Source organism: Ammodytes marinus (assembly GCF_949987685.1).
Source record: "Ammodytes marinus genome assembly, chromosome: 11".
Classification (NCBI taxonomy): domain Eukaryota; kingdom Metazoa; phylum Chordata; class Actinopteri; order Uranoscopiformes; family Ammodytidae; genus Ammodytes; species Ammodytes marinus.
Genome location: NC_137215.1, coordinates 9,895,926 through 9,921,869, shown reverse-complemented (window position 1 = coordinate 9,921,869; position 25,944 = coordinate 9,895,926). Strand labels below are relative to the sequence as shown.

Below are 25,944 nucleotides of genomic sequence, written 5' to 3'. Positions count from 1 at the left end.
TTTACTAAGTTATAGTTTCCCATGCACATTACTAGATTGCTTCTAAATTGTACAAAAGTCACATTAAAATACATGGAAACTGCAAAAACACTAGCAGTGACACAGTACTTTGTTACTACATACCTGCTACATATTAACCTAAACCATACTGATTATCATGCTCTGGCCTGTATGTAGGGGAGAACGGGGTAATTTGTCACACGGGTAGGTTGTCACAATCGTTATATCTCGGAACCAGAAGGCGCTGTCTGTTAAATTTTAGTATGTAAATATCCCCAACTGGGATCAGAGGTCACCTACATAGTCTTCCTTGGAGTTAGACTGCTGCATTTGAGGTGAGAGGACTGTTAGTGTTTTTCATGTCAAATTGAAAATATTTAGCTCCTCAGTATTTTTCTTCTAGGCTTTTACACAATGGGTTTATAACAAAACACTTGTTACCCTAAAAAAGTGTGAAGGGTAAGCTATAGTTTAGATTGTTTTTAGCAAGTTAATTAGTTGTCAGATGGTTGTTGGCCTTGATGCTAGCAATAAATTCCGTTGGTCGTCACAATTTTTGGGGGGTTGGTTGTCACATGTTATCCAAAGGGTGCAGCCAGGAAAGGAATCCAATAACAAAAGAAAATGTTAAGCTGTATCCTCACTGACACCCCAGAGAAGGAGATAATTGAGCAGGAAAGGCAGCTAGCATGCAAAAGAGAAAAAGGGCAACACAATCGAAACGACCCAGTGCATCCCAAACTAGACCAGTTGCCAAGGCTACTGCACCCCAGTGCACTCCACCCCAGCTGGGTAAGAAGAAACAGAAGAGAATCTTCATCAGATGAAGAGGATAGTTTGTGTTTGGTTTGTATGGAAACGTTCTCCAGCACCCGTTTAGGGGAGGTAAGGGAGAAGTGTTGTATGTGCAACCAGTGGGCACACAATCTCTGCTTAGTTAGAGTGAGCAGACCCTACATTTGCCATCACTGTAACTCAGATAGTGAATGTGTGTATCCCAGTTGAGTAGGCTATTATTGTATGTTGTTACATACAGTAGGTTGGTCTTAATATGGATTTCCTTTTTGTTAATTCCTTTTGTGTTAAGATGCATAAAGTTATGTAGGCCTTTTCAACTTGACAATGAAATTAAACTTTCAAATTCTGCTTTCTTGCCTTATTTTTAAGATTTTTTCCCATAAAGATAACATTGTAACAAACAACCCCATAGTGTGTGACAACCGACCCCTTGATGGGGTTGGTTGTCACAATGTGTTAGTGTCTTTGATGGTAAATTTCTTCTTTATTACAATAATTTAGAAAAAATGAGGGGTTCACTTTTCAAGCCAACACCTTAAGCTTCAATTTAATGTAGGAATGACTATTGAAAGATGTTTAGGTGATGAGCAATTCTCACTAGAGTAAAAAGTGTGCCTACTTACCCCGGTCTCCCCTAAAACATTTTTCCCTTAAATCAAATAAAAATGAACAATATTAATGAAATAACTCAGCCCTGCCAAATAAACCTAGAACTCCAGTGGACCTTAACATTTAGAAGGAAACACCCAAGGACTTTTAACCCCAAAGAAAAACATAGCTACTGATTTGTTCAAATGCTGTGTCAGACTGAGGGGGGGTGAAGGCGACCATGAAACAAAAAAGCCACTGTTCCATGTGAGAAGTACTCTCCGTCAAATGTCTCAGCATAAAATTGAAATAAATGATAGATTGCCATGTCACATAACATCAATATTTGAGTTTGTATAGGGAGACAGGACAGCTTGTACTGAGGTCAATCAGGCCACACCGACACTGAGGGGAGTTTTGGCAAATCGACTTCTGCCGCAGTGGCAACATGCATGTTTCACCTGATGGACAGGAACACCCATTCTTTTTATTATGCCTCAGCTATTCCAACTGAAAAAACAATTGTTGTGGTTTGCATGGGTTCTCAGTAAATTACACATTCAATTTGGAGGTACGCTCATTTGCCTTCTAATAAACAGGCCCTTTATTAGTGAAATATGCTGGTGATTATCCTATTCTTCTGTGATTTGCAACCTCTTACGGTAACCGTTATATTCAAACCCAACCTCTAATGGTATTCATGGTCTTCTTTTCAACAACACATAATATCCCTAATCGTATTTCACCACTTGGCCCACTCCTCACTGTCTATTGGAGGTGCCCGCATCCCACCCAGGGCTCAGTGCCCAAACCAGACAGTCTCGAGGGGGACTTTTATGGAGGTTCCAGTGTAAGCACTGGCCCAGCCCAGATCCACTTAAGAACCCCTTCACTTTAACATTTTAACGAGGTGACGGCAGTAATCCAAAAGGCCCGTCCAAATGCATGCATGCCGCAGCCTCTGTGCTCCCGGCACTTTGGCAGACCCATTGTGTGTGTGTGTGTGTGTGTGTGTGTGTGTGTGTGTGTGTGTGTGTCAGTGTGTGTGTGTCAGAGAGACTGATCATCATTGAAATACATTTTTCAAAAGCTTACCTCTGGCACACCGCACAAAGATCCAGAAAATGATTTGTGCTCACGTTAATTTTTTATGTGATGCTTATGAAGGGCAGGGTTTCCGGTGCTGTGGAAAAAATTTAAAAGTAATTTCTCTCACTGATTTAAAAAAAAAAAAGTTGTCCTGTTTTATGATTATTTATTGTTGATTAAGTTTCTCATAGTAGAAGAGTCATTGAGTAACCAGTGTTACCTCGTATTCTTTTGGAGAGCTGCGGTACGTTAAGCAATCGATTTAAGAAACCGCTTTCTCTCAAACTTTGCTCTCATGTCCTCCTTCTCTCTCCCACACTGCTCCAATGTTGATCCGTCTAATCTGCCCTTAATTCCCTCTTCCTTCCTCCCCTTCATGTTTGTCTCCCCCTCGTCCTCCCGTTCACTCCCTATCTCTGGTGCCAACATTCCCAACTCTATCTATCCCTCTCTCCATCCTGCCTTTTCCTCCTCTGCCTCCTCTCATCTCTTTCTTGCCCCATTTTAATTTTTATATATACTTTATTCAACTAGGTACAATTCATTGCGATTAAAATCATTTTTTTCCAATAATGACCTGGCCAAGAAAGCGGCACTATGATAAAATAAGCACAATCAACACAGTCACATACAATTCTCATAGACCACATTCAGTTTCTAATTTATATACAATACACGATCAGGGACAAGAATGTGGAAGTTAAAAATGATTACTAAAAAAAATAATGAAAACAGTACAGATAACATTTTGTCTCACTCCTTTTGCCCTCTTTCCAATTTCCATTTTTTCATCTGACCTCTCTCCCTCCAATCTCTCAGTCCGTGATAGTGAAGAGCGTGGAGAGGAATGCGGTCAACATGTACGAGGCCCGGAAGTTCTTGTTGGGTTTGGAGAGTAACGGCGTGTCGTCCTGCTCACTGCCTGTCTCTGTGGCGTTGAGTCCCTCCACCAACGGGCCCTCTCTTATCTGCCCCGTCGGCCTGGACATCCTGGCCTCAGCTGGCCTGGGGCTCAGCAATCTGGGTAACCACACAACTTTTCCTTTTCTCTTTTTAAAGTGCTACTAGTGTCAGCTTAAAAGTTTGAGTCAGTGATTCTGGCTTGATGTCAAAATCAGTGAATATCTCATTACGATCCGCTGTGTGTGTGTGTGTGTGTGTGTGTGTTGATAAAAAATTGGATGTTTATGCACAGGCTCTGTAAACTGGTATGCAAACAAAATGTATGTAAACAAAGGGGCCCAATGTAGCTTGCAACATGCAAATTTACAGAGCCTAGGCTGGGTATTTAACACTGTTTTTTATTTTTTTCAATGCACACACAGTACGTACAGGAAGCCGATCATGGGGAGATATTCACTGATTTTAACAAAAAGTAATATTGACAACAAGCATTCTCTAGAATCGCTCACTCCACCTTGATGGGAAATTTCAATTTTGTCAAGAAAGATAAGAAGTGGGCCTTTTTCTTTCTTTGTGCAAAATGCATCAAGGGATGAAATATCTTTTTGTCAGAGGAGCTAATGTCCTCATCTATCAATGTCATTGTCTTCTGTACCAGCCGCTCACTGAACACTAAAGTAGACACTCCTGGCAACACATCCATTGACGATATCTCTGTGCCAGATCTCTAAAAGGAGCCTGTTATCACCTCTTTAACTGGATCGCTAGAGTGCAAGCGATCAGTAAAATCTGATACATAAATCCACTCAACGTCCCCATAAATCACAGCCTATATGTGATTTACAGGAGGGGGGATGTTTGTCTGCAGCGCTGTCCTCGAAAGTGCAAATCTTTGCCAGCCAACCATCAGAAAATCACCTCAATACAAATGTAGATGCGCTGCTTTCAACAAATGGCGAGCTTCTGAACCATGGTATGATGAATGGTTATAATCGCGTAGGAGTTTTATTTTTATTTTTTTCCTGCGGCGTTGACCTCAACTCGAAGGCACAGAGTTCTGCTCGAACCTGATATCAGGGTATTTTTTTCTGTCCAAGGGTGACATTTTTGATCGATAGTCATGAGAGTTGTATTATAGGATCAATATTTAGCCCCCTGTTATTGGCTTTTTGCTTTTATATGATGTAGTCTTTTGGGTTCAGACTTTAATAAAGGTATGGATGCGAGGACCTAAGTAATGCATCAATGCCGGAAGGAATAGCAGATGGTGGGACAAAGCTGACAGGAAATTGCTCATGGCTGTAATCGTGTGACGGCAATGGATCCATCATGCGTTATCTACTATATGTTGGGCATAAATGCAGGTTGTTGTTTTTTTTTTCATATCTGCGTTATCAAAAACTAACCATGGCAAATCCACAATTAGATATATTATGTAGGTATTTACTTTTCATGTTTGAAAGAGGAGGAATATGATCATAGTTAAATAATGTCCCCTAAATAACTAGGTCTGGAGGATTAGTGTTAATAAATTGATGGAATTATAATTGTTTTGGATTTTCATTTTGCAAATTATGCCTCAAATTCTTTCAAATAGCCTTTGTTTTACGTCCATTCCTCCCAAACCAAAGTAGATGGATAACTATACATTTAAAAAAATCGTTCACAAAAAAAATAAAAAAACAACAATGTGCCATGAACTCCCGGTACAGTAGAAAGGCTTTTCTTGCTGTGTCGTTTAAACCCAGGGGCCCGGGGGTGAAGCCGTGGACGACCACATCCTGGCCTTTTAGTAATTGCTACATGCTTCTCTTGCTCAGATTACAGCCCAGTGTGCCAGAAGAATCCCTGGCCTTATTCCTGGAGCCAAACTAGCCCCTTGTTAAACCCACAGACCTGCTCCATTCTGTTTTCATACGCTGTGTTTGGGTTAAGACACCAAGCACCGCATTTGTTTGCGCTCTCAATAACATGCTTTCACTTGGGTACGAGGACGCACTAGAATATATACTGTTGCATCCGTGACCTTGTCGAAATGTAAGAAAAAATCCTCCTCATTTTCTTTTCTGGTTGAAGACAGACTGATGGAATTCCAGTTAAATAGCTGAAGGACCGAGATTATTTTCTGAGAGCCGTTTAGTGTAACGTGTGATTAGTTTAAAAACGTGGCTCCGTGCTTTGACAGGACCACCGCAGATATATCCATCTCCTGTTCTTTCTTCCTCTCATTCTTTTTTCTCATTCTTTCCCGCAGGTTTCCTGGGTGCGACGGCGGCCCACTCTCTCAGCAACTCTTCTGCTCCAAATGCCGTCCTCAACAGCTTAAACTCCTCCATGAGCCCCCTGCAGCCCCCCAGCCCCAGCACCCCTACACCCCCGCCCTCTCTTTGGCCCAGTTCACTCACCAGCACCCAAGGTTGGTTTATAAGCCAGTGTCCTGGCAACCTTTTTTCAATTAAATTCAAAAAACGTTATTGTCTATCACATAGTGACAGAAACTTGCCTTCACTTTGTGGCTCAAACAACATAAATCACCAAACAGCATGACTCATGAAATCACACAAACAGATCAATAAAACTGTTTGTCTGATTTTATGTTTCTTCTCTGGGTTTTGCTATTGCACTGGCATGTTGTTCTCCTTAAGCTCTTTAAAAAAAATTGCCTTTTTGTCATTTAACTTTAAACAACAAAGCTCAAGTTAAAGGGGAACTTTGATTCTACCCATGAATGTGCAGGTTTTTAGGAGAGCAGCTGTATATGTGTGTGGGGGGGAGTTGCATAAGCCTTTAGTGGCTCCCTAGGGAAGCTGTGTGACATCTGATGAATTGCCCCAAGTGATGTCACTGAAGATCTCTGAAGTCTGCTCCAAATTTCTGTTCCGACCGAACTGCCCGGGGTTGAGTTGCATTATTGTAGACGCCAGGTTTTGACAAAGAAGAAGAATGCCTGGAATTTAAAAAAATATATATCTTTGGTTCTGCTGCAACAATATTAAGTTTTAACTTTCAAGTGTGAGTTTGTCATTTTTAGGAGTGGAGTGCTAGATCAGTGAGGTACTCTTATATATTTGATAACATCTTACTTTAAGATGGAAGTAATGGACTCCTTAATGGTATTTTTTCCGTTATTTGAAACTCGATTGTACACATATCCCTTATGAACTATGAAAAGTTCATAAAGAAAATTATTAATGCTAGCCACTTCACCGCTTGTCTTTTCAGCCTTCTCATCCCAGCTGATGCTGCACCCTGCCACCCAGGCCACACTGAGTAGTATCCTGTTGTCTGGTGTGCAGAGTTACACACAGAACACACCGTCCCCGCCGCCCGGCCTGGCCCCCATAGACAAGCAGGCCAACGGGGTCCCTGACTGCGGCAAGGGCCCCTGCACTCTTAATGGACATGTCAAGGTTGGCCCCTTTCATATGCTGCATGACTTTAAAGGTGCTCCGAGAAACTTTCGTTTTTTGTTCTTTCTTGCACCCCCTTTGGACAAAAGCGGTAGTGTTTTTACTACTCCAGCTGTTGTTTCTGGGTGAGCGTACCCATTGCAAAGGCCATAAGAAAAACTGCATTTTTTGCACAGGTGGTCTTGTTTGCTCTTACATGTCATTTATGATCATCAGAGTAAACATGAAACTGTTTCAGAATATTTTAAAGTTCCTCATAGCACCTTTTAAGTTGAGTTCACTTTGACTTTTGATGTGTAGTAAATTTAATTGGTTTTGTAAATATTTTGGTGTGTGTGTGTGTTTCATGAATAGCATCCTGGCTCAGTCTATGGAAGGATGGCAACTGCGTCACTCGCCGAAACAGTTTTGAGTCCAGCCCCGTGTGACTCTGTCCAGGAGGCCAGTGGACATAATCCATCAGAACCGCGCTCCAGCAAGTCCAGCCAAGATGAAGGTATTCCTCAGGAAGAAAGTCAATCTGTCTGACAAGCTATGCACTATGCAACATGCCCTTTTCACCACTTTATTTGGTTGTTTATCAGTGTCTGTGCTTAAAGCGCAAATCATTTTATCTGATTGATAGCCACTTGAGTTCAAATGATATAAAGTCCTCTGCCCATCTTGCAAAGGCCCATGTGCAGCCTGAAATGTATTGCAGTGCATGTTTTACGCATTGAAAAACACATGTAACACATGTCATTATTTGCAGACATCCTGGCAGTATATGCTAGGCATGGGACGATATGAATTTCACTGCAAGTAACAATATAATCCTGATTATCATGAAATAGTCCTTTAAGTCTTTAAATGGCTCTAAAACATTCTGGAATAACTTTACTTTTCTGTTAAAAATGTTTATCTGCATCACAGATAGGACGGACATCTTTTTAGTTTAAAACAATCTAAGAAATATTTACCTTTTTTTGTGTTGGCATTGGCAAGCTATGTTGACAGGTTTAGGATTTAGTAAATTACTAGAGAGATGCTATGCCCCCTTGAGGCAATTCTTGATAATATCTTGCATCCTCTCATCCCAATTATAGAGACAATGCGGAGGCTAGTGAAGGCATCGGCTTGTCCTACTATATTGTTAATCACCGCCCATCCAAACTATAAAGCCTGGCCTGTTCAAATGATTAGTTGAGAACCCAAAAGCCTATGATCTGCATTGAATATCCAACCTGGCCACCACCGAAATATTTAACAATGTTTAAATTCATTACTAATTCCAATTGAATTCCTTTATTTCTAACCATATTCCTTGCTCAGGAAGTGAGTTGTAAACGTGAGTTGGTTATGTTAAAGGCACACTTAAAATCTTGTGATTGATGTGTACTTGTAACCAAAGATAGCCAACATTTTTGAGCTGGTAACATTTTCGACGCTGCTTGACCTTGTCCTTGCAGACTTAACATAAATGTCCAATTTAAGGTTTTTGCACTTAAGATTTATGCAACCCCTAAAACCACTTTGAGGAAAAATGCCTTGAATGAACTAATTTCGATTTTCTTTTATAGTGTCCTCCTAACCTCATACTCCCTCTGACTGCGTTTACTGTGTTGGAGCGGAGACAGATTAAGTGCTGGTCTCCTAGCAGTTCAGAAAAAGGCCCTCATTTCCTCTGTGTCTTACGCTCGCGGTTTTCCCCCTCAAACTTGCACTCTCACGCGTCTCGTTTTCCTGAGCTGATGTGGTGCATCCCAGTCAGGTTTCCTCTCCCTCCCTCACCTCCTCCTGTGTGTTTGGACTGGCTCGCCCTGTCCCGCTCCACTATGAGCCATGGAATTGGGGGGGAGTGCAAGGGGGATTGTTTTAACATTAAACCCCAGAGAGCATCATTTTCATTGACTGACATCATATTATTTTACACAGTACAGAAAACCATGCAAAATCCACATTCTTGATTATACACATGCACGCACTCGCTAACACACACACACACACACACACACACACACATCCTGTTACACAGAGCAGGTTCCTGTCAGGCTCAAAGTGGAGCAGCAGCAGGGGAAAAACCACTGTAATTACAGCTGCTGTGTTTTTAATTAATCCAGAATTCAACTGAGAACTGCTGCTGAGAGCAAACGGTGCATGGCAGAAATTGAAAGATTGGATAAAACAGGGAACTTTATTTCGGCTATGGTTGTTGCAACATTGTGTGTGTATTTTTATTTTTATTTTTAGCAGAAGACGACTTTCCTATGTTGTTGAAGTGTTTAAAAATTGGACCAATTTGAATAGAAAGAAAACACAAACGATAATGAAAATCTGTCTTTTATTTCCTTCTAGGCTCTGACACCTTTGTGGAAGTGGGCATGCCTAGAAGCCCCTCTCACTCAGCCAATGGGAGCGAGTTGAAACAGATGCTGGCCTCGTGTAAGACATCATCAGGGAAGCGACAGGCTGTGGAGCTGCTGCAGGGCACCAAGAACTCCCATCTACAGTATGTACAGATCACTTACTGTTCGTCATGTTACTATTTAAGCATTCCTTCTGAGATCATTTACGGCTCATGCTGTTACAGTTTGGCAGCCCTCTGTTAATTCCCTCACACATGGACAAGGCTATCGCAGACTTACTGGGATTGCATTCATTGCATTACATAGTAGCATTCAGAGGAATCTATGCAAAAGCATACAGATATTATTTTTAGAAAATGGACCAAATACGATGAATGACACTCAAATTGAGAAGGTTAATTTATCCCATGTGGAGATCAAGGAGTTTAAGTAATGGCTGCCATATGCAGTAGGTTACACACACTTGTGTATCCTGTGCAGCAGCATGCTTATTAAAATAACCAACTGTTTTATTAATCATTTAAAACGTGTATGCAGTCAAACCTGACCATATTTTTGTATTATCTCAACAGTTCTGACTGTCTCCTGTCTGACGCTGACTCCAGCTCGTCAGACAGTCCCTTGGCGGATAAGAGGGCACCGGGCAGCGAGCGGGCGGCTGAGAGAGCAGCACAGCAGAACGAGAGAGAGAGAATTAGATTGGGGCCGCAGACCTCATTCCCCAACATGGAGGTACAAACACACACACACACACACACACACACACACACCTTATATTAAACTCACACAACTCACTGTATTGGGGAATTTTAAGCAATAAACAAAATAAAACTGTCCGCTGTCCTTTCAGGCATTTGACTACGAACAGAAGAAGCTGTTGGCAACCAAAGGTAAGTTGACATTTGTGTCAAAACACTAGAATGTCATTAGTCGTGCCTGGCTGTAGCACTGTGTGAATTCAGACTGCTCCAAAAACCTAAAGGTCACAGCTGCCCATGAGATCTCCAAAACAATTATATTTGCCCTGAAAAAATTTGCAGTTTTTCATCCTTATGAATCAACGTTTTAGTAAATACCAATATATGCCATTCACAACATTTAAACTGCAGTGCTAAATGAGTCCAAGTGTTAAAACCCTTAACTTTATAAATACCTTGATAATAATAAGTTGATATTCCTAGGCTTTCACATACCAACTGTGTGAATAAAGCAGAAATGTGTATGCAACCTAAAAATATATATTTATTTGAATAAAACTATTTAACAGTAACACAGACAACACTTAAATGGATCAAAATAAATGGTCATTTACAGTAGTTTGTAGCTGTTAACATTGAAATGTATTTTGGAATTATATCTGTATGGGTGTATGTGCATCTGTATTCACACAGCCATGTTGAAGAAGCCTGTGGTGACTGAGGTGCGGACCCCTACCAACACCTGGAGTGGTCTGGGCTTTTCAAAGTCCATGCCAGCCGAGACTATCAAGGAGCTGCGGAGAGCCAATCACGTGCCATACAAGCCCAGCATGAGCACCACCTACGAGGTAAGACCTACCAGGCCTCAGTGTTCACTATTCTCCTCAGTTTTTAATGAATAAGTTCCCTTTTTGCCATTTACTGTCACTGTGTATATTGTCGAAGATTTTATTTGTCTTACCATATAAGGTAACGCTTTACAATAAGGTACACACAATTGTAGTAACTACTTCATAGCTATGCCTTACCTACTACATAGTTTTGTTTTTGTTTGTTTTAGATTTTTTTTAAGTTTTTTTTTTATTTAGTAACTACTACAAAGTTATGCATTACCCTACTACAGTTTAAAAAATAAAAATATTGTAACTACAACATAGTTTTTAACTTGGCTTGGCTGGTATTCAGGACCTCTCGTTAAATGTCTGGATGGTCTTTTTCTTTCTTCTCCCTCCCAGGGTTCCCCGCTGTCCTTGTCTCGATCGAACAGTCGGGAAGGCATCGGGGACGGCAGCGACTCTGACAACTGGAGAGTCAGGAATGGCTCCGGTAACGGTCTGCCAGAGTTCCCCTCCGCTGTCAGCAGCCCAAAGAGGAAGCAGAACAAATCTGGTCAGTTAAGCATATTTTTGTTGTACTGTACTTGCTCACCCGGTTACTACAAGGGCCAACAAGCTCTGACCATTTTTAAGCATGGCATCTCAGTTCACCACTTGTGAGAGTGGTTCCTCAGCAAGTATTTGTGTTATTTCCCAGAAGGAAAATAAATTGGGGAAAAATATATATATATATATATAAATACATATTTTGTTTCAGTTTGCGTCTAAAAAGCTTTAAAAACACTAACCCTGACCCTGGTCTTGTCTATATAAAATACTGTTGTCATATAAAGCTAAATATTATTTTCTTTGTTTGACCTTACATCTGTGATAGCTCTGGTTTGCATAGATTTTTGCTGCTTTTTTTTTGCTCACTTTAAAATTCATCATAATGTGTTTGTTTTGTTATTTTCATTTTTGCTTGAACCCTTTGATGGCCAGCTGCAGAGCATTACCTCAGCAGCAGCAGCAGCTACATGGACTGCATCTCCTCTGTAACCGGGAGCAACGGCTGCAGCCTGAACTCATCTCTGAAGGGCTCGGACCTGCCTGAGCTCTTCAGCAAGCTGGGCCTGGGGAAGTACACAGACGTCTTCCAGCAACAGGAGGTAGGCTAGTGTACAATGTGAAGCCACCTCTTCTACTGTTATCATTGAGGGACTGTCGACCTGAACACAAGTGCCCATTGTAAGATTTTTTTTTTTAGCCGGACTAGCAGCAAGGCTCTACAGATAGCAATGTAAGTCAGGGCTACCACTTTGGTCCAGACTCAAACCACTGGATGAATTGCCATTAATTTTGTGCGAACATTCGTAGTCCCCAGAGGACAAATGCTTCTGACTTTAGATCCCTTAATTCCACAATCATAAGGTTAAGATTGTATCTGCATTCATGCAGTATATTGCATAGTTATCCCGCATATTGCATATTCACTCTTCCTCTGGTTTTGAAGGTATATTGACGTCTTGAACTTTTAAATTCCTTTAATGTGGTGAGTGACGTTACCGTGCAATTTAATAAAAAGTTTCTGTTGAAGTATTTTTAGTCACAAGTAGTATTTTTAAAATGGCACAAACTAAGGATGCCACTTGCTTTGGTTATGACATTTATAGTAAAAGGTCTCCTATTAGTAGAGGTTTGTGAATTGTGCATATAGTAGTGTTAAATGAAGTGGTTGCTACTTCCAGATTGACCTCCAGACATTCCTGACTCTAACAGACCAGGACCTGAAGGAACTGGGCATCACCACCTTCGGAGCTCGCAGGAAAATGCTGCTCGCCATCTCAGGTACTAAATGAAGAAAGAGTGTGTGTGTGTGTGTGTGTGTGTGTGTGTGTGTGTGTGTGTGTGTGTGTGTGTGTGTGTGTGTGTGTGTGTGTGTGTGTGTGTGTGTGTGTGTGTGTGTGTGTGTGTGTGTGTGTGTGTGTGTGTGTGTGTGTGTGTGTGTGTGTGTGTGTGTGTGTGTGTGTGTGTGTGTGTGTGTGTATTTTGCAACTCATCCACAACGAAAGAAACCCAACATTGACCAAAAACACATTAACATATGGGATGATATCCGACAGAGATTCCCACAAACAACGACCTCTGTCTCAAGTTGGTCTGTGCTTATAATCACTCGTACCAGCTGGAGCCGGGTAACTGCCAGCTCTCTCCTGCTGAAGGCGGTTCACACACATGGGTTCATGTGTTCCACTAATGTTTTCTATTTTGTCTGTCGCTGCAAACGAGCCTGTGAGTGGAGCCCAGTTTGTGCACAAGGCAAGAAAGTGTGTGCCAGCTTAACAGAGGTCACCTTTGCTGGGTTTTATTGGCAGGCTTGTAGAGAATGTTCTAATCAGTAGAACAATGTCACTAATTTATCTTTACAAAAACCAACCTAATGCAGTTATTTGCATGAGTGACTGGGATTTAGGCACATTCTTCTCAGATGACTGTGCTGGTGTTCCTCCAGTTGCTCCAGCTGCTTCCCCCCCGATGCTGATGTAGACTTTCCATGTTGTTGCACTGGATCTAATGTGAATGTTACGGATGTCACACTTCATTACTGATGTCATATCTTTGGACACTATTATAGCTGAGTTAGGCTCCGTGAGTTGATAATGCTCATGTATGGGACCATGAGTTTCCTGCCATGGATATTCTGTCAACGTTCAGAAACATCAGACCAGAGCCAGCAGGCCTGACAGTGAGGGCAACGAGGGGGAAATGGCAAGACCAGCGCTCCGGTTATTACGGAAGCTGACAGAGATCCAAGGACAGAATTGTTTGGTTTTTTTTGCTGCCTAACTTCTCGGCCGAGTGCAGGTCAACGTTCATGTGCTGACCGACTCTTGCTCCCTTATGGGAACATACACGTGTCTGTCCATGTCCTTTTGTTGTATTTTTAACCTCTCGTTATTCAAAGATAGCCAGACAATGCAATCCAGGTTTGAACTTCCGTGCCAGTAAAAAGAGCTGTAAAGAGCAGAGCTGCCTGTCTCCAGTAATCATACTGAAGGTTTATGCTGGCAGTGACAGAACACAGGGTATCATATGAATAACTGGAGATGCCAGAGTGTTGCGTGTGACATTTTTATGAAAACATTTCTGTTCGAGCTGCTGCGCAAAAACCAGATGGACACAAAGAGGGCTTTTGTTGATCCCAGCAACCCCGTAGTGATTAGAATCCAATGTTCTTGTCATTGGTGATCAATTGAGGCCAAAGAGGAATGTTAATATACTCTGTGGCTGTGTTTTATATCTTTATTCTGATTTACTTCAGCTCCCAAAACCCATGTTTGCGTCGCCTTTTCTCCCACTAATGTGTTGTGGTGCTTTCTTTCTTTTTTCACAGAACTTAACAAGAACCGGAGGAAGCTATTCGAGCCACCCATCAGGTCCTCCTTCCTGGAAGGCGGAGCGAGCGGCCGTCTCTCTCGTCAGTTTCACGCAGACATGGCCAGCATCAGCGGGCGATGGTAGGCGCCCTCACACGTCCAGGCCAATCACACAACCGTCCATGATGGAGACAAGCCACCAGTATCTTTCTGTGCCTCAACAGCCCATGTTCCAGAGGTTGTTTACCCTCTTCAGCTTCAGCTGAATTAAGACTGTTCAAAATGTTCTTGTTGCCAAATTGTATGATTATATATATATGATAAAGAAGCCATAGTTTTACCTGAAGTGCCAACTAGAAAAAAAAGGGATATCTCAGTTGCCTGAGGTTCAGTGTTCACTCCTTACAGAGCCATCAAGTCTGTCTGGAGTATTAATATATGAAGGTTGTTGTTGTGGTTCCGAAGAAGGGTACTGTCCAGTGTTTCTGTCCACTTTTTGTTTGCGGGAACAGGCAGAATGATTAGTACGATCATTTTACACATTGATACTACCTGCATTTGTATTATGCTGTTGTGTCAGTGACATGCACTTTAAAAATACTAGACTTTTGCCTGTGAGAGCCTTACTCCTTAGATTGAAATAATAACTATGCATTATTTTTTTTATCAACTTAAAGCACAGTTGCATTTTGTACCAAACCAAATGTAAGCACTTAGACCAGTGATATAAGGGCACCGCCAAATGAAGTGCAAAGTAGATAGGCATGCCAAAGTGGTGACTTCATCAACTTTAACACATATACCAAAGGAAGGTATCTTGTGGCCTTTGCGTTTAGATTGGTGGACATTCCTCACAGGTCAGTGTGATGTGTCCAAACGCAGTCTGTGTGTATTTCTAGATGGAACGAAACAAGAAAAAAAAAAATCAAATATTTTGTACTCATTATGTGTTATGATTTTAGGTTGAGTTTTTATTACCATTTTAGGGGAATGGGTGGGATGTTTAACGGTAATCAGTTTACATATGTATTTTTTTTATACCTTCATGAATGAGTTTCTATGATTTTGTAATTAGATTATTAGTATCCTTTACCTTTTTTTTCTCCCCCTGCCTTTAATCTGTGGAGCGGTTACATGGCTGTGCCATTAGACAGCAGCAGAGACATGAGGCAGTTAGGCTAAGCTTTATAGGCCTCTCTCTGATTGTGTCAACAGGCATCTTCCTGTGGGTTTCCTTGTGTTTGTTTATAGTTCATAGTCTTTCTGTCTCATCTGTTATGTGTCAGTGTTTGGCCTCCCCGTGGCCCCTTCTGTATTATGCCTTATATCTCACAAAGCACTTCACCATGTCTATGGGACATGAGATGCTATGCTGTGTGCCATTTTTATTTGTTTTCCTGTTCCATTTAGAACAAGGAAGGGCTTGGTAACAGAGCAAGGTCATGCCTTATGTAGCGGAAAAAGTGCCAATGTACATACAGTAACTAGTTTTTGTTTTGTTTTTCAGCAGGGAGATATTTCGTTAAGAACACTAATATTTTCTGACCCTTAACTCTCCAGATGAGGAGGTGCATCACACAAAGAACCAGTATATTCACAGCCAAATAAGTCACATGAGTTTTTCTACAACAGACACAAACAAGAACCGGAGTCATCTGAAGGCCGGTGAGATTTAGGCTGAAATCAAATAGAAATCTGGAATTTTTTAGTATCGGTCGAGCGATCTTAATATCCAAAAACCCTGGATAAGCAGTGTTTAATGAAGTTACAGGATTGTTCACACAGCTGCAGCATTTAGCCTCAAAGCTTGTGTTTGTTCTGGGCTCCTGTATTGTGTTCAGTCAAGTATTTTGAAAAAGGGAAAACGTCCTTTTTCCAGCAGTTCATTAACTTTGGATAACTCGTGTGTGTTTTCCGTGTGATGTTCTTAGGATTTATCTGAGGATTAAGTCTATGAGCTGATCCATCGTCCAAGGTCCTGAGCATTTTATATCAAGGGCAATTAAGTGCCTCTTTTGTGAATTTCTTTTCCTCTTCTTTTCATGGAAAATGTGTATTTGCAGTTAATTAATTCTAAAAGAAAATAATTTCTTATCTTTTGTTTAAATGCGAGTACGATGTACACAATCTATCAGATATGTAGAGGACGCTTCTGCAAAATGATTCCGACAAAATCAAGCATGACAAAGTAATAGCAGTTCTCGTATGATCACGAAGTCAAACCGTTTGTCGCCTCTATCCGATTTGCAATGATTGCCTTTAAGGTGACTTGTTGTTAATCATGTTCACTTTTAACCAATTGGCATCTCTCCCTCAAATCTGATTTGAGCCATTTGTCAACACGGTGAAAACTAAACAAAATAAATACTCTGACATGGTTGCCGAAACCAACAAGGTAATTGTCTATTTTTCCCTTTGGAAGTCTCAAGGAAAAGGATGATAAGGGAAAAAAGTAATTTAGAAAAGGGATTCTTTATCCCGAGGAAACCCGGGGCCAGTCGGCCCCCACTCATCATGGTACTACATTGAAACTGTTGAGCACTGATTCTCCCAGTGCTGTGACTCGTGTTCCTGCCTAGCAGACATTTGGTTTCATCCTTCATCTTGTTTGGATGCGTTTGCGTCTTTATGTGAATGTTGTTTGCAAAAATATTGATGCATGTTGATGCAGAATTATTATGGATCATTGAAGGGACTGATCAAGTCAAAACGTTTACTGCCTGCTTGTCTAGTCTTTGCCCTTTTGATAGAATAGTTTCACAATTATGTCCTTTGATTTTTGTTGCATTAATCATATCTTTTTGTTCCCAAAGGGATTTATTTTAAGGAGTCTTTGTACTGCAATCAAATGGTACATTTATAATAAATGTAAACCACTAAGTAAATGATGTCATACATAACGTTTGTACAACTTTTTCATCTTATACAACCGTTGTCTATGTGTGAGAAAGGTACAATTCTGCACAGTTCCAGAGAAGAACTTCTGTATAAACATTGCAATGTGGCCAAAGCTCTGTTCACTGTGGCATCTGTTGATGCTATTGTTTTTTCTAACTGTATTGTAGTACGGTATTAACAGGACTTTCTTTGGAGAAACTGTCAAGCAGGTAAAAAAAAATGTTTGTTCAAACATTCAAATGATATAATGAAGGTAATAAATGTATGCAAACAAACGGCCTTTTTTCAGTTTGGTTTTCTGCACATCACACAGAAACGTATAGAATGGGGGAGGTTCATAATGAATCAAAAATAAATATGAGATTATTAAACTGCACTCTACATTAACTACACTCATTGTAATTAGAAACAGTCTACATGTAACAGGTCGAGAAACATCCCAACCCATGGGTATGAGGTCACTGTGCCATGCATGCCTACAGTACATGGTGCCTAATCCTCAGAGCCAGGATCTGCTTAATCCAACCGAATGAATCGGCTGCCACCAATGGAGACTCTGGCACAGACAATGTATACTGTATACAATGCATGAAGATCAATTCACTCTAAGCTCTTTCTCAAATCTGAGGCTCTTAAATGACTGCCCATCTGTCCAGGTTTACTGGACCATCAAAGAAGTTTTTTTTTGCAGTGTCTCATATTAATATGAGCAACTCAGCAAAACAGGAGAATGAGACCATCAACTGTTATGAGCAGACAACCACTTGGCTTAATGCACTGTTATTGTGCTGTGCGTTGCAGAAACACAAGCAGTGTTAGTAAAAACCTCATGGGGGCAGTGTTGCCACTTCTTAAAATGACTCATCTCTAGTAAACCATGGATAATGGTTACTCAGCAACCGCATATCACATGTTTAGAGAACATTGGATATATATATACCATAGTAGTAGGCCTATATAAAAATAGGCCTTTATATATTGTATGCAGAGGCCTGACCAAACAAACACTTTTCAAACCTGGATATTGCTGTTCTGATCGAAGGAACTGCTCTAAACCCCAATCCACAGTCATCCCATATTTATGGCAGGAAATGAATGTTCATATGGCCACTATAGAGAGAGAGCCTCTTATCCAACGCACCGAACACACAACAGAAACAGGTGATAGCTTATGACTCACACACTTTCTCCTCCTCCTCTGTTATTGTTTTCCACATGACATTTGTGTGTGAAGACCACATAACGCCTTCATGATAACACTAAAACACTGTATTAGATGTAAATACTGGTATGTGTTGCTGAGGAGCTCGAGGTTGGTCATTTGTAGGAAGAATATTAAAAGAACACCCGTTATGTTTGCTGCCACTATGATAAATAGATCAGAGCTAGGATGACATCTCTGTGTTATACTTTCCTCTTGAAAATGGTTAATCTAAAATATAAGTGCATTTGTTCCACTGGAACAAATGCACTTATATTTTACCTGTGAAATAATGGCACATGCGCCATGCACAGTAGTTCCATGGGAAATCCATTAAACCAAAGCACATCAAAGTCTCTTGTGGCCTCACTTTGGGCTTTTATGACGGTGCGGGCTGACCGGGATCACAGGCTGAGCGGTAAGAAGAGAGGAGGGGGGCTTGCTCTGCTTGTGAATAACCGATGGTGTCATCCTTCTCACATTAATGTAAAGGAGCGCATCTGCACCACTAACATCGAACTGTTGGCTGTTAGTCTGCGTCCATATTATCTCCCGAGGGAATTTACCTGTGCTGTCGCCATTGTTGTTTACATCCCGCCGTCAGCTGATGCCAACATAGCATGTGACGTCATCAACTCAGTCACAGCTAAAATACTCACACATCATCCAAATGCCTTCGTTGCAATCTCTGGGGATTTTAATCATGCCTCTCTCTCCACAACCCTCCCAACTTTTCACCAATTTGTCATGTGTCCTACCAGAGACAATAAAACACTGGATTTACTGTATGCAAACATACAGGATGCATACAGGTCCACAGCCCTCCCTCCCCTTGGCAGGTCAGACCATAACCTGGTTCTGCTTAGTCCAACCTACACACCCATTGTTCAGCGGCAACCGGTAACCACAAGAACAGTCAGGAGCTGGTCTCAGGAATCCAATGAGATCCTTCAGGGGTGTTTTGAGGCTACAGACTGGGATGTGCTCTGTGAACCCCATGGGGATAACATTGACTCCATGACAGACTGCATAACTGATTACATCTCCTTCTGTGTTAATAATGTGGTACCTACTAGGGAGGTGAGGTGCTTTGCAAATAATAAACCCTGGATCACCAGTGATTTAAAATGTCTGCTAAATAAAAAGAAGAAGGCATTCAGGGACGGTGACAGTGAGTTGCTGAAGAGCGTACAGAGGGAGTTGAGAGTGAGGCTGAGAGAGAACAAGGAGGCATACAGGAGGAAGCTGGAGAGCAAGCTCCAACATAACAACATTAGGGATGTGTGGCAAGGTATGAAAACCATAACCGGCTTCAAGGTGAAAGGAAATCAGGCAGAAGGTACTCAGGAAAGGGCCAATGAGCTGAACGTGTTCTTCAATAGGTTCAGCACAACGCCTTTGGCTACCTCCCCGGCCCCTGACAGCCACACAGACCCTATATCCTCCCCCCTCACACAGCCCCCCCCCTCCCAGCAAGTTACCTGGACGGCACCCACTGTCCCCCCAACATGCTCGGACCCCCACCGTGCCCCACCCCTACCCCACACTTCTCTAGCCTGTCTGTCTGTCTCCAGTGGTGAGGTGAAAATGCAACTCGAGAGACTTGGCAAGAACAAGGCAGCAGGTCCAGATGGCATCAGCCCCAGGGTCCTGAAAGCCTGCGCAGATCAGCTATGTGGCATTCTACAGCATCTTTTCAACCTCAGCCTTAGCCAGGGGAGGGTGCCTGTGCTGTGGAAAACATCCTGCCTTGTTCCGGTCCCCAAGAAACCCTCACCCTCTGCCCTCAACGACTACAGACCAATTGCCCTAACATCGCACATTATGAAGGTACTTGAGAGGCTGGTCTTGGTCCACCTGAGACCACAGGTGACCAGCTATCTGGACCCACTGCAGTTTGCATACTGCCCAAAGGTGGGGGTTGAGGACGCCATCATATACCTACTCCACAGAGCCCACTCTCACCTAGACAAGTCTGGTAGCACTGTAAGGATTATGTTTTTTGATTTTTCAAGTGCGTTTAACACCATACAGCCAGTACTGCTACGTGAGAAGCTGGAGCTGATGCAGGTAGACACTACAACAACATCATGGATCATGGATTACCTGACTGACAGACCACAGTTTGTGAGGCTGGGGAGGTCTGTGTCTGAGCGGGCAGTCAGTGACATAGGAGCGCCGCAGGGGACTGTGCTGTCTCCTTTCCTCTTCACACTATACACCTCAGACTTCCAGTACAACTCTGAGTCTTGTCACTTACAGAAGTTCTCAGACGACACTGCGGTTGTGGGGTGTATCAGTGGTGGAGAGGAGACAGAATACAGGCAGCTGGTGGATAACTTTGTTGCATGGAGTGGGAAGAACAACCTGGTTTTAAATGTCACAAAGACCAAGGAAATGGTGGTGGACTTTAGGAGGGCCAGTCCTGAGCTAAGCACCATCTCTATCCTTGGGGATAAGGTGCAGGTGGTGGAGTCCTATAAATACTTGGGGGTTCACATGAACAATAAACTGGACTGGAAGCAACACACAGAGGCTGTCTACAAAAAGGGCCAGAGTAGACTCTACTTTTTGAGGAAGCTTAGGTCTTTTAATGTGTGTAACAAAATGTTGGCCATGTTTTATCAGTCTGTTGTGGCAAGTGCCATTTTCTTTGCGGCCATCTCCTGGGGCAGCGGCATCAGGGCTTGTGACTCTAAAAAGCTCAACAAGCTGATCAGGAGGGCTGGCTCTGTGCTGGGGACTGCTGTGGAGCCCCTGGAGGTGGTGATGGGGAGAAGGATGGTACAGAAGCTGCTGAACATTATGGACAATAACATGCATCCCTTACACAGTCTTGTGTGTAAACAGAGGAGTGTTTTTAGTGGGAGGCTACGGCGGCTAAGCTGCAAAAATAATAGATACAAAAACACTTTTTTACCTACTGCAATTGCACTTTATAATGACTCCCCTTTCAGTAAGGACAGAGGACATTTGAACTTTTAAACTTTAGCCTGCGCTGCATATTTTGCATTTTTTGCACATGTATAATTGCACACTTGATTGCTTTTTCTTTTAGCATAATTTTTGTTTTTTATCATATCATATGCACTGGCAGAGCTAGTATTTGTGTACTGTTATATACGAGTAACAGTTACTTATGCACTTATGCACAGAGACTATCCATACCACTTTCTCATCTTGGCTATGTATGTATGCTCATGTTTGGGTGGGGATAGGCCTATATGTGCTGTGTTGTGTTCTGTGTATGCTGGCTGCTGTAGCATCTGAATTTCCCTGCTGGGATGAATAAAGTATATCTTATCTTATCTTATCTTATCTTTATGCATAGGCCTACGTCGCAGCTGGCAATCATTCTCGGTGCCCAGCATGACTAATTTTAATTTCACGTTCTATTGTGAGAGACGGAGAGTGAAAGACGGCTAAGTAGCAGAGGAAAGAGAGGCAATTGGCTTTTTATTTTTTTTAAATCTCCATTTGTTCTGCATCCTGGCGGCCTCCCGACTTGAAGACCAGCAGAGTCCACAGAATCACATATTGTTCTCGTGGGTCAGCTCGCCTCTGTGTGAAAGGTGTGAATGAGCGGAGCTGTGACTTGGTCGCTATCTCACCACACCTGGCTCTCATCCAGTGGACAATATGCTCACGCCATCTGATGAGTCTGCGTCCATGTGTTTGTATCTCTGTTGTTTTTTTTCCCTACCCATTATTTCTCATGCTAAATGACACGTCACTGGAAATGCCTTATTGTTGCATATGTTCAACTCCTCCTCAGTAACTACTGTGTGTGTGTGTGTGTGTGTGTGTGTGTGTGTGTGTGTGTGTGTGTGTGTGTGTGTGTGTGTGTGTGTTTGTTTGTGTGTCTGTGTATTTTGTTGGATTCATTCAATCAAAGTTTTATTCGCTTCAAATATTTATGTAGTGAATTTTCTTTTTCTTTTGGAACAGACAGACCTTTTTTAATGGTTTCAACCTTACAGGCATATTTTGTAGTTGGGAAGATGTTAGTCCAGCAGAAAGAGAAGCTTAGTACAAGGCAACAATCCTTATTTTCCTAACATATCCCTTCTTTTGTCTGCTTTTCTTTTCCCCATTTCCAGCTCAATCAGCTGACTGGACTATTTCTAGCCTACAGTGTCTGTGTCTTGTTGTTGGTGTCAGTATGTAAAGTGTAACATCTTTGGGCTGCTGTCAGTTGTTGTTTCAGTGTGGGACTGACTGACTGACTGACTGACTGACTGACTGACTGACTGACTGACTGACGTGATGAGTCGACCCAACCTCCAGTTTTCATTAGAGTCAGAGAGTGTCACAGCTTTGAGACCATCCTTCAGATCCTCAGGTAACCCTCTCCAGGTTCCATCCATACAGATCTGTCCAGACTCCACATGTTACCATGAGGTATAAGGGTTCCAATTCTTCCATGTACATGATATCTCTTAAAGGAATAGTTTGACATTTTTTGAAATATGGTTGGTTGTGAAGAAATGGATGAGAAGATAGATACCACCCATGTTTGTATGCAACATGTGAAGCTAGAGCCAGAAGCCAGTTAACGTATGCCTAGTTTAGCATAAAGACTGGAAAGAGAGGGGTATAGCTAGCCTGGCTGCTGGCTCTGGCCAAAAAGTCACAAACCCCACTTACTAAAAGCTTTCCAAGATCGCTAATTAACATGTTATATATCTTGTTTGTTTCATTTGTCCAAAAGTTGGTAAAAGGGTTTACCAACTCCATGATGTTGTTCAAGAAATCATCCAGCATATTACCCCTTTAAACGAGGATTTATTATTTTTTACACCATGTAGCTGATCGGTTAAACAGATATGACAATGACAGTAATGACAGTAACAGGTGGATTTTGCTACCTTTAGCCAGGCTAGCCTTTTTGCATTAAATCAACTGACTGCTGGATCTAATTACATCTAACTCTCTGCAACAACATACCCAAATAGCATATTTGACCAGAAATGTCAAGTATTCCTTTTTAAGCTTTTCCTATATTGTCCAACCGCTACACATTAATTCCATTTTACTAATAACTCATTCAGCCCTGCTTTGAATTAGTCTCTCCTGATTACAAAGATGTGGGCTTGTTGTTGCATGTTGGCCAATGATTAATTTCATAATTTATTGGATGTTGCTGCAACAGCAGGGTGGAACGTGGCAGCTCTGGGATTTTTACTCTGAGACCCAGAGACACACGTTGCCCTTATCAATCGAAGTGCAGCTAAGCCCAGGCTAGAGCTCACACTGCAAATCAATGACACGCTTTATTTGCTTGCTTTAGACAAATGTGTTTGTGGTACACAGTGACACACATACACAGAGACATAGACACACAGACACACACACACACACAGTATTGTCTCCTGCTAATATAAAATGTTGTGGCATGTGCACCTTATACTGGCTAATAAATACCTCTTCGATGAGAAATGATGTGTAGTGTGACCACATTGTGTACGTGGGAGTGTGAGAGACAGACGAATACGCAATAAAGCAAGGCGTAGATATAATGAGAACGATATTTGGATATGGATCACTCCTTCCTTCGTTACCCTTCTATCATTTTTAAACCTATTTTTCCTTTTCTCTATTCCAACTTTTGCTGCACCTCTCTCCCTGCTGTTTCTCCATCTGTCACTGTGCGTTCACGTGGCCTCTGAGCCAATGCTGTGTGCACACTGTGGCATATAGTGCACACACACAGAAACACACACTGACACTGCAAAGTAATAAGCACTTCTTCATGAGATCATTAGTAACGGCAGAGAGAATTTAGGAAAAGTGATAGAAAAAAATAAATAAAAAGGAAGACAAGATGGTAGAAGTAGTAAATAACAAGAGAAAACAAGGTGGCAGAGGTGAAGAGGAAAGAATGTGGGTGAAGTAGGAGAATGGGGGATGGGGATGAACTTGGCTGGGTGTGTGTTACATGGGTCGCTGTGAACACTGACGCTAACGCATGATGACTCTCGCTGGAGGGAATACGGTCGGGTGGAGAGAGGGATGGCAAGAAAGAACGGGTGGAGGTGGAATGAGAAAGAACCCTCCAGAACTCTACCTCCTCTCCCAAACATGATAAGCTTGACCTGTGGAGCGGGGAATGGATTGGGAGGGGGGATACAGGGTGACAAAGAGAAGTAGAGGATGGCTCACTGCAATTTTTTTAAATGTAGTCTACTTGAGGCCATTAGTCTGGCTCTAGTACTTTTTATGTCTCCATGCCAACGATAACTGAAAGGCCGGAGGCATTATGTGTTTGGGATGTCTATCCGGCCATCCTTTTAAAGGCGTTATCCCATGAACGCTTTGAGGGGTTATCTTCCAACTTTACCAAAATGTCCATTCTGACTCGAGGATGAACAGATTCGATTATGAAAGTCAAAGGTCAAGCACTGTGGCCTCATAAATGCAGTATCTCGAGAACGCTTTGAGGAATTTTTGTCTCAAACGTTTGGCACAAACTCACACTTTGACTCAGTGATATATCAACTACATTTTAGAGGTCAAAGGTAAAGGTCACTGTGACCTCGCGTATTGTGAACACAATATCTCAAAAACGCTTTGAGGGATTTTTTTAACGTTTGCACAAATTGACCTTGAACCATATTGTAGCTTCTTAGGAGCTTTACCTTCTTTAAAGCATTATCTATCACCATTGTACTTTCACCGTTCGGCAAGTGTATGCCTCGCGCAGGCATATAACCACCAGGCGGTAGTGGTAGTTGTTTATGTTTTTGGTCACTGCCCATAGAGTTTGAAAGAGCTCACTCTGTGGAAACAGTCATTTAAACAGATGCTGTGTTAATCTGGATATCAGTGCAAAGCTCTTTAGCAATCAAGCCATCATAGACAGCAGGAGAGAGGCAAGTCATGCTCATATAGTAAACATAAAAGCATAATTCTACGGTACCTATAACTTACCTACAGGAATACATGTACATTTTATATAATTTCATCTGTTGACACTGAAGCTAACAGCATTCTCTCCTTGGACACAGATGTCTCTGGTTTTGCAGGGAGTGATTAGCACGCCGACCTTCACCTGTCTTTTCCCAGGGAGGATATTTGAGTCAGGTGCAGCGTTGCCCCTCGTGCAATCTGTGTGTGGGATGAATTCAGGCCTTCAGTGGTGGTGGGTATTTATATGTTTCCTACTGATTCCAACGAGTGCCATCAAGATTATGAGCTTATAGGGATTTGAATTCGACTGCCCGCAATAACCCCTTTTTTCTAATCCTCCATTACGCATGAGAATGAATACCATCTACACTACTGTGTCTGCGTTAAAAAATAAGTCCATCCAAGTCTAAGACTGGACAGCATCATGGGTGATGATGTTGATGCTGTGTCAGCATGCCTCAGAGATAGATGAGTAAAGGTGGCTTCCCTCCTGTAGTTTGCAGTGTAGCCTTCAGTGTACACAGCAGTTTGGATCAGCATGACTCAGGGATCCCACAGGCGCAGCTGCAGACTTCGTTGTCCGTTGAATACATAAACACTGTGGCGCCTCGGCACCTTGCGTAACACAAGACACAAAAACAAATAGAAAGTGACATCGCCTCATTCTGATGCTATAGGGAATGAAGAGGGGACAGTGCTGCTTTAAGAAATATAAGAAATAAAGTGACTCCATGCTGGTCAAACTGAGAGAGTAGCCTGCAACATCCAGTGTGTTAGACATAATTCACTCGTGCACTTGACCTTTCATGCTTTGGTAACGCCGTTTCTGGGAACCACAGATAAAGAGGGTGTATTGTCTAGGGGAGATAATTACACACACGCACGCACACACACACACACACACACACACACA

At 42.1% G+C, this 25,944-nt stretch overlaps 1 protein-coding gene across 1 annotated transcript in view; it reads left to right on the top strand.

Annotated features, from left to right (window-relative positions):
• Window positions 1-17,197, top strand: part of bicc1a (BicC family RNA binding protein 1a) — a 57,354-nt gene extending 40,157 nt beyond the window's left edge. Inside the window, exons 10-21 of the mRNA XM_080037394.1 lie at window positions 3,295-3,499; window positions 5,633-5,794; window positions 6,601-6,788; window positions 7,143-7,284; window positions 9,123-9,276; window positions 9,706-9,865; window positions 9,984-10,023; window positions 10,525-10,679; window positions 11,067-11,220; window positions 11,649-11,815; window positions 12,395-12,494; window positions 14,041-17,197. Coding sequence (XP_079893520.1) covers window positions 3,295-3,499; window positions 5,633-5,794; window positions 6,601-6,788; window positions 7,143-7,284; window positions 9,123-9,276; window positions 9,706-9,865; window positions 9,984-10,023; window positions 10,525-10,679; window positions 11,067-11,220; window positions 11,649-11,815; window positions 12,395-12,494; window positions 14,041-14,168 — 1,755 coding nt within the window. The 3' untranslated portion in view covers window positions 14,169-17,197. The remainder of the gene's footprint in view (window positions 1-3,294; window positions 3,500-5,632; window positions 5,795-6,600; window positions 6,789-7,142; window positions 7,285-9,122; window positions 9,277-9,705; window positions 9,866-9,983; window positions 10,024-10,524; window positions 10,680-11,066; window positions 11,221-11,648; window positions 11,816-12,394; window positions 12,495-14,040) is intronic.
• The last annotated feature ends 8,747 nt before the right edge of the window (window positions 17,198-25,944 follow it).